This window comes from Tenrec ecaudatus, chromosome 18 (assembly GCF_050624435.1).
Source record: "Tenrec ecaudatus isolate mTenEca1 chromosome 18, mTenEca1.hap1, whole genome shotgun sequence".
NCBI lineage: Eukaryota > Metazoa > Chordata > Mammalia > Afrosoricida > Tenrecidae > Tenrec > Tenrec ecaudatus.
The window spans coordinates 73,815,269-73,828,674 of NC_134547.1; the positions used below are offsets into that span (position 1 = coordinate 73,815,269).

Consider the following 13,406-nt stretch of genomic DNA (forward strand, 5'->3'; position numbering starts at 1 on the left):
CGTTTTTGTCACCGCCCATACATCCCTACAGGTGCTGACGGGCTGGCTGTAGCCCAGCACCTCACCTGCCCCTGGTGCCGGTTTCTGTGTCGGAAGGGGGGGTGGAGGGGGGTGGGCAGCATGCCCTAGCCCTTGGGGACTCGAAATCCAGGGCACTCCTCCCCAGAACATGACCTGGATCAGTGCAGCCTGTGCACAGCATCCCCAGGGGAGTGTCTGTGCCAGTACCCCCACCCCCAGCATGGCCCCCCAGTTCCATAAAGGAGATGGGCACGTGCGTGGACAGGGTGACACTTTAATCCCGTGTGTGTGTGCGCGTGCGACAAGAGCCATGGCAGCAGGCAGGGCGTGCTGGGTGGGGCAGGCAGTCACATCACCAGACCCTTACAGGGACAAAGGGTAGTCTCCTCGCCTTTCATGACCATTACACCCCCTCCCATTAGGAGAGGATGGGCAGCCCTCTGCTGCCTGTGAGGAGGGGCTCTGCAGCTGGCCCTGCAGCCACAGCACAAGGAGCACGGGGGCCAGGCGCCGTCACCCTCCCTGCAGCTGTCAGACTGTCGAGGGCAGAGGCAGACAGCAGGCAGCCGGACCCCTAAGTTGGGGTTAGGGCAGTCCTGTGTACGTTCCCAGGGCAGGCTGCCGGTTGGAGTGACTGCTATGGGCATGCTTTGGGGTGGCGGTGGACCATGTGTGGCCAGCTAGGTGTGTGTCTTTCCCACAGGCCTGGTGTGGAGGTGACCTGCCAGCCCTTCTCTGTCCCACCATCGGCTGGGGCCAAGGTGGTTGTGGTGTTTTGAGCTGTGTGTTCTTGCTGCCTGTGCAGCTGGTGGGGGGAGGGGCTGGGTGGCTCGTGGACGACATATGGGAGGTGGGAGTATCCAGGAGTCCCCAGCACATGGTGGGACACATGAGGTCACAGGCCTGGGACTGGGGCTCAGTGAGGGGCCTTTCCCACTGAGAGCCAAAGACAGATGAGAACTCGGCCATACAGATGGACCTTTCCAGAAGAAGGTCCACACAGAAGCTGCCGAGCCCAGTGCCCCTCCCCGTTCTCCCTTGTCATTCCGTGTGGCCCTGAGTGAGGACTGAGCCTAGGTGCAGGCTGGGGGGTCCTAGTGCAGGTCGGGGCTCAGTAAGGCCAGTGGCTGATCTTGTGCTTCAGAGACCCAGGGGCTGGGCCAGGCCGGGCCGAAGGGGAGGGCCAGGAGCTGCTGCCTGTCCACTGTCTGCCCATCTGTCTATGGGAAGGCCAGGTGACTCAGTCCTCCTTGGGCCTGTCCATGGTGAGCAGAGTGTCCTTGGTGGTGGTGGGCCGCTCCAGCTCACCAGGGGGCTTTTCACGGTTCTGCTCCACCCTCACCCTGGTCCAGGATGGGGAGCGGGGAAGTGGGTGCAGACCTGGAGGGGGACATAGGGGGCAGTGGTCATTGTGGTTCTCAGGGCCCTCACCGAGAGGGCAGTCAGCCTTCAGTCTCTTCCTTGGCCATGGGGACTGTGTGAACCCGAATTTCATTAGTCTCCCATGCGGCTTAGCGAGTCCACTCTGCCTTGCTTGGCGTACAGGGAGGTGGGGCGACTTCACAGCAGTGGCCTGAGCCCCCGCTCTCTGGTTGGACTAACGGGCTGGACACAGCCCAGCCACTGAAGCTGGTAGGAATTGGCAGGGTCCAATTCCATGGGGTTGTCCTGGGCAAGGTGGGGGCTGAACCGACCCTCTTTCTTCTGCTGGCCCTGCCTGTGGGGTCTTGTGCCTCCCAGGTGCCCTCATTAAGGGCTGAGAGGTCGTGGGTGCCATCACCTCCCCGGGCACCCTCTGTGTCCCTTGGGTTTTGAAGTCATGTCAAGAGGGAAACTGAGTCAAGGCTCGGAGGGCAGGTGGAGGGCGAGGCTACAGCAGGAGCACCAGCCCACCTGGTGACCCTGCTTCCCTGGCTCCAGTGGGAGAGTCCAGGCCATGTGCAGCGCCAGCCACAGGGAATGACACAGAACCAGAGCAAGCAACGTTCAGAAACAGTGGCCACCATCTCCTCCCAGTTAGCCCCAATGCACACCGCAGAGCCCCTGACATGTTAACAGTTCCCAGCACCCTCCAACACAGTTCCCCACATCCCTTAACAACCTCATAACCCCCCACATGCCATGGTTCCCCAAGGCCCACACCTGCTGGGGAGTCCTCGGTGAGGTTCTCGTCATCTGAGTCAGCGAAGACCTCAGCCAGCTCCTGGTCCGACATGTCCGTCAACTCTGTGAGGTCCAGGAGGTCGAAGTGTACCTCCAGCGAGGAGACGCTGCTCAAGGGCTCTACGGGGCAGGTGGGTGTCACCCTCTGCCCATGTGCCCACGCTCAGCAAGAGTGTCTGGGACCCAGGGTCTCAGGGGAACCTCACCCTTCCTCACTCCAACTTAGGTCCCCACCCAGGAGGGCACACTGGGTCAGGAGGTGGGACCCTGTGGGGTGGGCAGGTTGGCACTACTTACGCCTCCGCTCTGTGACCTGCAGAAGCCCCGGTGCAGGGATGGGGATGCCCACATCCTCCTCGGCCGCAGGTGTGTGGCAGCCTCCCCCTGTGCCATGGGTTGGGACACCCAGAGTAGCCTGGGGCACCTCCACCTCCTTAATGAACTCTGAAAGCAAAGATACAGGGTGTTGCTTTCAGGGGACACCAGGTCCACCCCAGATGCAAGGTCACGGAGGAGCACTTGTCTACCTAGGATGCAGGGGGAGGTGGTGGCCACACCCTGTCCACCTGGGACACAAGACTGGGATGGATGGTCACACCTGCCCAACTGGATTGCAGGGTCAGGACTTTAGACTTGGGCTCTCCTGATGCTTCTGGGTAGCACCCAGGGGTGGCCAGCAGTGGGGTCTCTAAGCCTAGACAAGTGTCAGGAAGCTACTGCCTCCTTGGCCACGTGGTGGCTTTGCTGTGGGCAGAATGGGCACAGGGAGTTGGATGCCAGCATTGCCCCTCCAGGACCAGTGAGGGTGGCACTTACAGGTTCCCACATGTCTCTCCAGCACAACCCTACCCAGAGAGGAGACACCCCCTCCTGCCAACTGGCTTCTCCTGAAGAGATCTGTTGGGTCTAAATTCAGAAAAGCCGGGGTGCAGAGAGGGGGGCAGGAAGAGCAGCACAGCTGGTACCCCTGTTTCACCCCTACACCCCAGCCACCTGCTTCAGCCTTGGGCCATGAGCATCTAAACTCAGAATAGCCCATTTGTGTGCAGAGAAAGGTAGCAAGCACAGGTTGTTGAGCAGGGCACCCTGGGAGTTCACTGCTGGGTAGATGGCTTCAAAGCTGGAATAGACCTGTTTTAACAACTTGACACACTTTGACGGCAAGAGGCAGGAAGCCACCTCTCCCCGCCCCCCTCCAGTGGTCCCCATAGTCTCTGGGAGGGATGTCCCCTCATAGGCCCGGGCCCCTCCAGCCTGCCCTACCCATAGCCCTTCCAGGAACACCCACAGTCTCCTCAGGGGCACACCCTCTACCCACAAATCCCATCACCTCTTCCTCCACTTCTCACACCTGGACTGCGGCCTGTCAGTCCATGCCTGTCCCCGACAGGACCCCCTCAGCCCCACCCCACCATCCCTTTCCCTGCACCCCTAACTGTCTCTCCAGTGCCTGCCTTGGACCAGCTGCATTATCCTGCCACCACCAGGGTCGCTGTTCAGAACCAGGGCCCCGGTCAGACTGTCCATGAGGCAGGGCGCTCATTGGTGTCAGGAGGGTGGGCAGTGTCAGAGATGTGGGGTGAAGACATAACCCTGGTTGTGGGTAATTTTAGCAGCCTGCATATTTGGCTGGAGATTAAAGTGAGGTTTTCAGCTATGGTGGCAGGGTTAGGTTACACCAGCCAGCAAGGACACCTTCCTTCCTAGAGGGCATGAGGGTGATGTACCCGCAGAGGCAGGTGAGTGGGGCAGGGCACCCTCCCCACAGCTGAAGCCTCTGTGAGGTGGTCACAGGGCTTGGCCACAGACCTGCCAGATCAATGAAGATGCAACACTGCCCTGAGGGACTGGGACGTGGGAAGATGTCAAAATGGGTTTCTTCAGCATGGCCTCTGCCCTGCCCAGTGCACATTGACCCAGGGCCCTACTCGCCTAGTGCCTGGCAAGCTGCAGTGTCAAGTCATGGGATACTAGGTGGCCCAAGGCTGGAGCACCTGATGCAGCTGAGGCAGAGGAGGGGCTCTGCTGTGGCACCTCTGCTGTCGAAGACACCAGGCTGTTTGCTGGAAGACTGCGTTATGCATACCTGGGCCCAGGAAAGTCAGCACAGGATCCAGCCATGCTGTCCTGGGTACACACCGCTACAGATAAAAACAGGGCCATACAAAAATATGCACCAGATCTCATAAAAGCATTACTCGGTGGGGAGGAGACAAGCCAGTCAGGGTGCAGTATAGCACTAATGAAGCGTACAACTTTCTTCTAGTTCTTTAATGCTTCCCCCCCTCCCCACTGTCATGATCCCAATTCTGCCTTATAAATCTGACGAGATCAGAGAATGTATACTGCTATAAATAAGAGCTGGAAATACAGGGAATCCAGGACAGATAAAACCCTTAGGACCAATAATGAGAGTAGCGATATCAAGAGGATAAAGGGAAGGGAGGTAGAAAGGGGGAACCCATCGCAATGATCTACATACAACCCCCTCCCTGGGGGTACAGACAACAGAAAAGTGGATTAAGGGAGATAGCGGACAGTGTAAGACATGAAAAAATAATTTATAAATTATCAAGGGTTCAGGAGGGAGGGAGGGTGGGGGGAAAATGAGCTGATACCAAGGGCTCAAGTAGAAAGGAAATGTTTTGAGAATGATGGCAACACATACACAAATGTGCTTGACATGATGTATGGGTCGGGATAAGAGTTGTACAAGCGCCCAATATTATGATTAAAAACAGCATTACTCGGAACAATCAGAAAACAAAATGGCACAGATGACTGCCAGCTGGGGAACGGGTAAACAAATGTGACCTGTCCACACGAGGGGCAATCATCCAAGCAAAAGCCAGAATGCCGTGCTGGCACAGCTATTGCTGGGGTGGGGAGAACACGCCTCAAATAGTGACGAGTGACCCCAAGTTACAAGGTTACGTGAAATCCAAGGACAGCAGACCAGCAGTGATGGGCAGAGGCCAGGGTGAGGCGCAAGTGGGGAGTGACTGCCCATGGGGGTGAGGTTTCATTTTGGGGTGATGAGAATGTTCTGGAAGGAGATGGGTTATGGTTATATAACAATGTATTAATTACCACCAATTATGCACTTCAGAGGGTTGGGTTGTACTGTATGTGAACTATATCTCAAAAACCCAGAAAACCTCAGTGGAAAGAGGAGAGCGGCGTGCAGTGGGTTAAACATTGGGCTGCTGGCAGGTCGGTGGTTTAAGCCCACCTGCTGCTCTGAGGGAGAGAAATGAGGCCCTTTGTTTCTGTAAAGATTTACAACTTCGGCAGCCCTGTGGAAGCAGTTGTGCCCTGTCCTGCAAGTTGCTATGACTTAGAATTGACTTGATGGCAGTGGTGTGTGTGTCTGTGTCTGCACAGCACACTCAATTTCTAGCTGGGATGGTGTGACCAGGCTGTCATTCCCACTGGGTCTCCAGGCCCAGGCCTTCAGGAGGTGGTTGGGCAGTTAACAAGAGGCCGGGTCAGAACTCGCCACGCCAGCCTGACTCCCCAGCACTGCACACAAGTTGGGGTGCCTCAGTGCCACTCCTCGCCCAGGCTGCTGTGGGGCCACCGGATGAGCTGCGCCAGTTGGATGGCCTACTTTTTCAGCACATCTGTGCCAGGGCCTGCCCTGAGCATGTACCATGAATGCATGAATGAGCACGTGCCATGAAAAAATAAAGAGGATGTGGAGTGAGGAGATGGTCATAAGGGTGGGGACATCTACATTCTTTCCCCAAGACCTTGTCACTTACCTCGTGTTTCCAGGCTACATTGAGATTCCAGACCCACAGCTGCCTGAGGGCAGGGCCAAGGCCACCAACTCTCCCCCATCTTCCTGGGGGGACACTGGGTTTCCAAAGACTCCAGTGCTAGCACCACAGCCTGCCTGTTCCCCTTCCCAGTCACACCAGGTGAGCAAGACAATCCCAGAATCACCAGTGTCCCCAGGTGCTGTAGCGCTGCTTATTGAGTCCACACCTCTCAGTTCCAGAGATGTTTCAGAGTGAGATAACCCATCTGGCTTGGTTGGGCCAGGAACTGGGGCAGAGGTGTGGACTCCCGCCCTGAAAGTCACACCAACACCACCCAATTTCCCTGTTAACCCTCCAGACCCTCTAAGGCAGCGGTTCTCAATCTGTGGGTCATGACTCCTTTGGGGGTCAAACGACCCTTTCACAGGGGTTGCCTGATTCATAACAGTAGCAAAATGACAGTGATGAAGTAGCAACGAAAGTAATTTTATGGTTGGGGGTCACCACCACATGAGGAACTGTATTACAGGGTCGTGGCATTAGGAAGGTTGAGAACCACTGCTCTAAGGAAAGGATTCCAAAGCCAGACTCAGACCATCATCTCCCAGGCGCCCACCCACATGTGGGTTCAGGAGAACAATGGAGAATGAGAACGCTCTGGGGACAGGGCCCCAGCCAGGAGGGACCCCTGAGCCCCCATGCCCTACAGCTTGGTGTAGGGGACTGACTGACTGATGTGTAAACTCAAGCTGCCTGGGAGGGGTCTGTCTCTCCAAGCCCTTGCTTGCCAGAAGACCCCAACTTCACAGAGTGGTCTGGGCCCCCTCAAAAATGATACAAGGAAGAAACCCACACCCAACAAGTCCTAGGTGTGCACCCTGCCTCCCTGCCCAAGGAATGTCAGGAAGGCGCCCCAAGCCAGTACCCAGCACAGAACAGATCTCTGCCCCCCACACTTGGGCAGGGTCAGTCTTTGGGCTCAGAGAAGGTGGGGGCCAGTGAAGGGCAAGTAGGCCTACATGTGCCCCGCGTGACCAGCTAGTCCTGTTGGCTTGGGCATGGGGCTTGGCCATCACTGGAGGGGCCAGCAATTGGGGGGCAAAGTGGCTAGGCCGTGCACCCCGCAAACCCTTGTGAAAACCCTGTGGGCCGCGACGGGCTTTCCTCTCATCGCCAGCCTCCCTATGGGGGCCACGGGAGGCGAGGAAGCGCTCCCGGCACCCCGCAGGCCGGAGACCCCATCGCGGCCCCCTGCGCCCCGCAGGTCCCCCAGCCCGGCCTCCCCTTCCCTCTGAGCCGCGGCGAACAAAGCGGACGGGCAGCTCAGCGGGCTGCCTGGTCTTCTAAGCCCCTTGCTGGACCCCAAACCTGGCCGGGCCGCCGCCCTACCCCCACCCTCTGGAGCTAACGGGAGTAAGGGGGTAAGGGCCGGGAGGAAACTCAGGGGACCCGGCTTGTGGGGACGGTGTCTGGGCTCCTGGCCCCACCCACGGTGGTGGGGGTCTTGCCTGAGACGTGCATCCTGGACAGCGGGCTCCCGGGCCGAGCTCCCACCTCGGCGGCGACCACCAGCTGGCCGGCGGGCACAGCGGGGCCTGGGGTCCCGGGCTCACTAACCTCGCGGGCCGGCGCTTTCAGGGGGCTCCATGCGGCCGGCGGGGCCCAGGCGGCCCAGCGGCGGCGGCGGCGGCGGCGGCGGCTCGCGCTCGGCCCCGGCTCAGGGCGCAGCGCATCGGGGTGGCGGGCGGGGGGCAGCGGCCGCAGAAGAACTCGCGGGGCGGGGCGCAGCTGCTCCCGGGGCTCCGGGCCCCCCCTCCCCAGCCCATCCCCAACCCTCCGGGACAGGTGCGGCCCCGCCCCGCCCGCGGGCGCCCCCTGCCGACCCCAGGACCCGGCGCGTGGACCCCGCCTCCAACCCCCCAGCCACTGCGGACCTTGCCCTCGCGACCCCACTTCGATCCTTCCTCCCGCCACCCGCGGACCCCACTCCTCCGGGAACTTGCCTCGGCGGCTGCAGGCCCCTCATAATCTTCCTCCTCCGCCGCTGGAAGCCCCCACCCGGCACACACCCTTCTCCCTACTCTTTTCTTTCCCTCAAACACAAGCAAAACTGTCCTCAGATGTCCTTGTCCGAGTGTCCCTACCCCACTAGCGTGCCCGCTGCTCCCACGCCCCTATCTCACCACTGGGTCGCATGTAGACATTGCTTAAGCCGACTTCCATTACTAGTTACCCTGAGCTGATACTTGGAAGAAGATGCCGGAGGTAGCTTTGTTTTAGAGTTTCAATAGCATCCTGGGCAGTGGTTCCAGGGTTTCGTCCATCAGTCTTGCCTTCAGAAAACCTACAGCCCATGAGAATTTTAGATTCTGTCGTTCTTGTTCTCTCTCTCTCTCTCTCTCTCTCTCTCTCTCTCTCTCTCTCTCTCTCTCTCTCTCTCTCTCTCTCTCTCTCTCACACACACACACACACACACACACACACACACACACACCCCTTTGGATCATGATTTCCCCATGAAATCTTGCATCAAAATATTCAGTGACGAGAACTGGCCACCACGCAGCTTTTCTGGTCTCATGGCAAAGGAGGTGCTTGTCCTCAGGGCCACACCTTCCACTTCCTCCTCAACTTCTACTCTCTCTGGTGAGCAGAGACCAGCTGCTGTGTCCTGGATGCCTGCTGGCCAGCTTTAAGGCTGTAATGAACAGTGAGGGCACACTGGACATGGGGTCAGGCCAAGTGTCTGGAGGCCCACGAAACTCTAGCCCCAAGCCTCCCATCCAAGGGACTGGCTCTTTACCCCCCCCCCCTGCAGTTGTAACTGCACCCAGCACACGACTTTTTGCAATCACTGACTGTGCAATCCTGCCCATAATTGATATGACCTTTCACTCAGATCCTTCCTCAGTTGCCAGCAAGTGGAGGCTCTGGGTGTGATGCTCAGGGGACCAAAGCGAGAGCTCCCAGCCAGTGGCCAGGGAGGCAGGAGGCTGGAGAACCGAGTGGGGTTTCAGGTTGTGATAGAGAGGTGGGAGAGAGGCTGGAAGAGGCTGTCTTGCGGGGGGCGGGGGCAGTGTGGGCGTAGGAGTTGGGGGCATGCAGCCGGCAAGGGGCCAAATCCAGTAGCGCCTCCAGGTCCCCAGAGACCCCCTGAGGAGGCCACGCACCAGCCCTGGAGCAGGAGACTGAGAACAGTGCTGCACTGCTGCTTGGATAATCCTCCAAATGGCCATAGCAGTATTTTTGGTCTTCCAGAAACTTCCATTCCCACAGACACCTCCTTGCTCCATGTATATACCTTCTGCTTGAATCTGGCTGGGCTCCAGACTGCTCCAATCCATAGAGTGTGCTGGGACGATATGATCACGCAACGTGCAAGGCTGGCATGCTCCCTTACAATGCTCACCTTGAAACCCAGCTGCCACGGTGTAAGGAGGAGTACCTGCGTGTGTCCTGACGCAACCTTGATAGAGTCTCAGTCAGCATCCAGTCCTGACGACCCTCCAGAGGATTCCAGACCACTCTGTCCCTGTGGATGAGGACACAGAAGAAACTGTCCCCATCATGTGCTGGCCACATGGCAAACTCAGGGAAATAATTTCACAGAGTCACTGCATTAGGGACTGTTTGTTACACAGCCCCGGTAACTACAACCTGATTACTGGTTACTAAGTATCCCCACGTGGGAGGTGACTAAGCTGGTCCAGGAGGAGCTTGTCAGCCACCCCTCCAGCTTGTTAAACAGCCCAAGTAATGTAGCCTGACAACTGGTTAGATCTTTTCCAGGGAGAGCTCATCAGCGGCAGGCAGCTCCAGCTGGAGGACAGTCCACACCCATGGTAAGGTAAAGAGCCAGCCGAGGGGCCCTTTGCTCAGATGGTTCCATTTCCAGCTCATAGCCAGGCCTGTTTCTTTTATAGCTAACCTCCCACCATGGGGGCATTTTTAATGTGCACACATGTTGCTCTTTATCTCTAAGAAAGGCGAGTCCAGTCTTCTTAAACATGTTGTGTGTGGCACCCAGGTCCCCGGGGTGCTGAAAAGGCAGCCTCAGTTTGGCCATGTTGATCAAACGTTAGGCGAAGTGTTCAGTGCTTCTGTCTGTGTGGATCAGTATTTGCTCTGGGTCCTGCAGGAAGTGAGGTGCTATCCAGGCAGCTTTCTTAGCTACTCAGTGTAACAAATATCCTGCCCAGTCATGTAAGGAAAAGGCCCTTTTCTAAAGCTTTGGACTCAAAGTCAATGTAAGAAAAACGAGGATCCCATTGGCATCCAGGGGGCATGGCAACTGGGCTCCCACTTTTCATCCAGCAGCTTCCCGGAAGTGAAGCACCCTGAGCAGTCATTTTCTGATGGAGGGACTCACTGGCATGCTCTTTTTTTTATTAATAATTAAATCATTGTATTGGGGACTTGTACAACTCTTATCACAATCCACACATACATCCATTGTGTCAAGCAATTGCCCACAGATGAGCCCTGGGTCCCCACTCTGCACTCGCCCTCATTCACAATACTATGATTATTTTGGTCTTTGATGCCTGATACCCGATCCCTTAGACACCTTGTGATCTCATAGGCTGGTGCGCTTCTTCCATGTGGGCTTTGTTGCTTCTGAGCCAGATGGCCACCTGTTTATCTTCAAGCCTTTAAGACCCCAGACGCTACATCTTTTGATAGCCGGGCACCATCAGCTTTCTTCACCACATTTGCTTATGCACCCATTGTCTTCAGAGATTGTGCCAGGAAGGTGAGCATCTTAGACTGCCGAATTGTTAGAACAAAGTGTTCTTGTGTTGAGGGAGTACTTGAGTAAGGGTCCATTGACTGTTTCCTTAATACTAAACATATAACTATCTGTACATAGATTTCCTCCTTGTTGTATATAAATACATTTGCATCTGTATTTGCCTGTATTTAGATCTCTATAAATGCCCTTTGCCTCCTAGTTCTTTCCTCTATTCCTCTTGTCCCACTATCATGTTCAGCCTTCATTTGGGTTTCAGGAATTCCTGTCAGTTACATTGTCCTTGATCCAGCCCTGCAAGACCTCCTACACCCTCCTTGTCACTGATTTTGGATCACTTGTTGTTCCTGTGTCCCTGGGTTTGTTAACCCCCACTTCCTTTCCCATGCCTCCCCGTCTCCCACATCCCCTCAAAACTGTCATCCCATTGTTCTCTCTTCTGGCTTGTTTATTCCACCTATCCCTTCCAGGTTGATATGCAGCAACAACAATATGCACCAACACAAGACTGAGTACAATGAAGCAACAATGTAAAATTAAAAAATAGCTACAACAACAAAAAGGCAACAACAACCCCCTCCCCTATAAATAGTTCAAGGTCTATTTATTGTCCTTTACCAGTGCTTTCCAGTCGAGTCTGATAGGTGCCATGCTCTGGCTCTAAATCTATCCTTGGCATTCCCTAGGGAGGCACGCTGTCTTTAGCTCACCTTTTCCCTGCCTTCTGTGAAAGGAATTGCTGCTCATGCATTTCTTTATTTTATTTTATTTTTTGTATTTATTACTTTAACACTGTACTCACAGTCAGACTTCTTTTTCTTTTTCTCTTCACAGTCACACTTCTAAGCAAAAGACCAACCAGCGTGAGGCACCTAGCATATTGGATCTTGGCGAAAGCATGAAACGATCACTTTTGCCGCCTATGCTGCCCCGCTGCACAAACTTGCCTTCCAGACCCACTCTGGGAAGTCTCTGCCTCTGGGGAAGGAGGCCTGTCCTGCTAGTGGAGTCAGGCCCCACCAAAGAGGGGCGGGCCTGCTGTACATAAATCATGATGCCATCCTTCTGACAGACAGACTGTTTCTCTCCAGGAACAATCAGGATTTGGTGGGCAAGCAGGAAGCCCCTAGGCTCCTCACAGGGTCCTCAGAAGCCAGCTGCAGCTGGGCACTGGAGGACCGAGGCATTGTGGGGGTCCCTAGAGCTCACTGGAGGCCCTTGTCACTGTTCACATTGTCCCTCCACTCAGCTCTCCAGGAGTGGAAGGTGGACAAATCTGCTCTGGTGAAAAATAGATGGGAAAACAAGACCCACTGTGAAGTCACTGCTCGAGGTGATGCTGAGGCTGAGCGCACAGAACAAACGGCAAATGGTGTCCTTATGATAGGTGGTGTGTCCTCACAGTTAGGTCCAGGTGGCAGAGAGGAAACTCACTTAAAAGAGCAATACAGAGCAGGACAGAGTTTTACATTCAACAGTTTACACACACTCAGATTCAGTGCATTCATTGCAGTCCCATGGATGCACCACTGCTAACCCACTGCCTCCCTGTGGAAACCTTCTGCTTCCACTCCTCCTTTCTCAACCCTTGAAACTCTGTCCTTGGGCACATGTTGTCCTTTTGGTCTTCGTGGTTGATCATTCTTGCATGGAGGTGAGTCCAGTTCCAGACTTGATGGCTGAGGGCCAGTCTCCATCTGATCAGGAAACCTGGCCTCTTTCATGATTTCACGTTCTGTTCCACTGTCTCTCCCCCTCTCTCCAGGACTCTCTAATGTGACCCTTTTCAGAGCAGTTGGTGGTGATGGCTGGGCACCATCTGGTTTTTTTGGTCTCAGGGGTGTGGAGGCCGATGCCTCTGTGGTCCATAGTTCATTGGATGAATTGTTTCCATGTGTCTCGTTTTGCACAGGACAGGGAGAGGGTGATGGTTGCACATTAGATGCATAGCTGCACCTCAGATGGCTCCTCGGGATATTCTAAGACAAGACGGGTGACCAGTCACCAAGGTAGTTTGTAGAACATTGTCTGCATTGCGGACTACTTCAGGGGACTTGACCTTGCTGTCCCCTGAGATGATTGTCCTGGACCCCCAGGTCAACATTCATTCCCTCCAGGCGTTTGCTTATTTCTAAGCAAATTTCATAGGGAAATCCACTTTGAGTGTCATACAATGGCTAGCCTTTGTTTACTGTCCTCTTTGTGCGCTCTCAGGTAGCACCTGTCTGCAAGCCCCAGGGATTTCTCCTCTTGAGGACAGGGTTGTTTCTGTTAAGGGTTGCTCTTGGCAGTGGGGACAGGGGTCAAGTCGACTGCTAATTTCAAAACGCTGGCGCAAAGCTGGAAAGTTCACTCCTTCCTTTTTCCACCGCCAAGGGTTTATGGAAACTCAACCACTTTAACCCACTCCCTGGACAGCCAGTAGGAAGACCCCTCCAAGGTGGGCAGGGCAGCCCAGCGGGGCAGAATTTCCAACTGAAATCTGAACCTGATGTGGACAATGATCGGTACTTTGTTAATGAGGGGCCATTTGTCCACCCACTCCTTCCTTTATTCGTCACATCTTTACTGAGCGCGCTGGTTCAAGGCGCGCGAGCGCAAGAGGTCAGGGGTGCTTCCCCTCGGTTCGAGGCCCCTCCGTTCACGGTGCTTCTGCTAGAATGGGTGAGGCAGCACCCCCACTGGCCTCAGACCCGACTCGGATCCCG

General features: G+C 55.7%; 1 protein-coding gene across 1 annotated transcript; it reads right to left on the minus strand.

Moving 5' to 3' along the window:
• Window positions 1–297: 297 nt before the first annotated feature.
• On the minus strand, window positions 298–7,596 carry DBNDD1 (dysbindin domain containing 1). Its single transcript, XM_075537334.1, has 4 exons — window positions 7,566–7,596; window positions 2,482–2,628; window positions 2,164–2,304; window positions 298–1,401 (listed from the first exon to the last, which is right to left on the minus strand). Exons 1-4 carry the CDS (start codon window positions 7,594–7,596, stop codon window positions 1,262–1,264), a joined length of 459 nt encoding a protein of 152 aa, XP_075393449.1. The 3' UTR covers window positions 298–1,261.
• Window positions 7,597–13,406: the final 5,810 nt, after the last annotated feature.

Excerpts from the sequence above, each read along its gene's own strand:
- DBNDD1 (XM_075537334.1), bottom strand. The coding sequence starts at position 7,596 with ATGGAGCCCCCTGAAAGCGCCGGCCCGCGAG. Across the intron at positions 2,629-7,565 it reads TGAAAGCGCCGGCCCGCGAG|AGTTCATTAAGGAGGTGGAG; the intron begins GTTAGTGAGCCC and ends CTTTGCTTTCAG. Across the intron at positions 2,305-2,481 it reads GCAGGTCACAGAGCGGAGGC|AGCCCTTGAGCAGCGTCTCC; the intron begins GTAAGTAGTGCC and ends CCTGCCCCGTAG.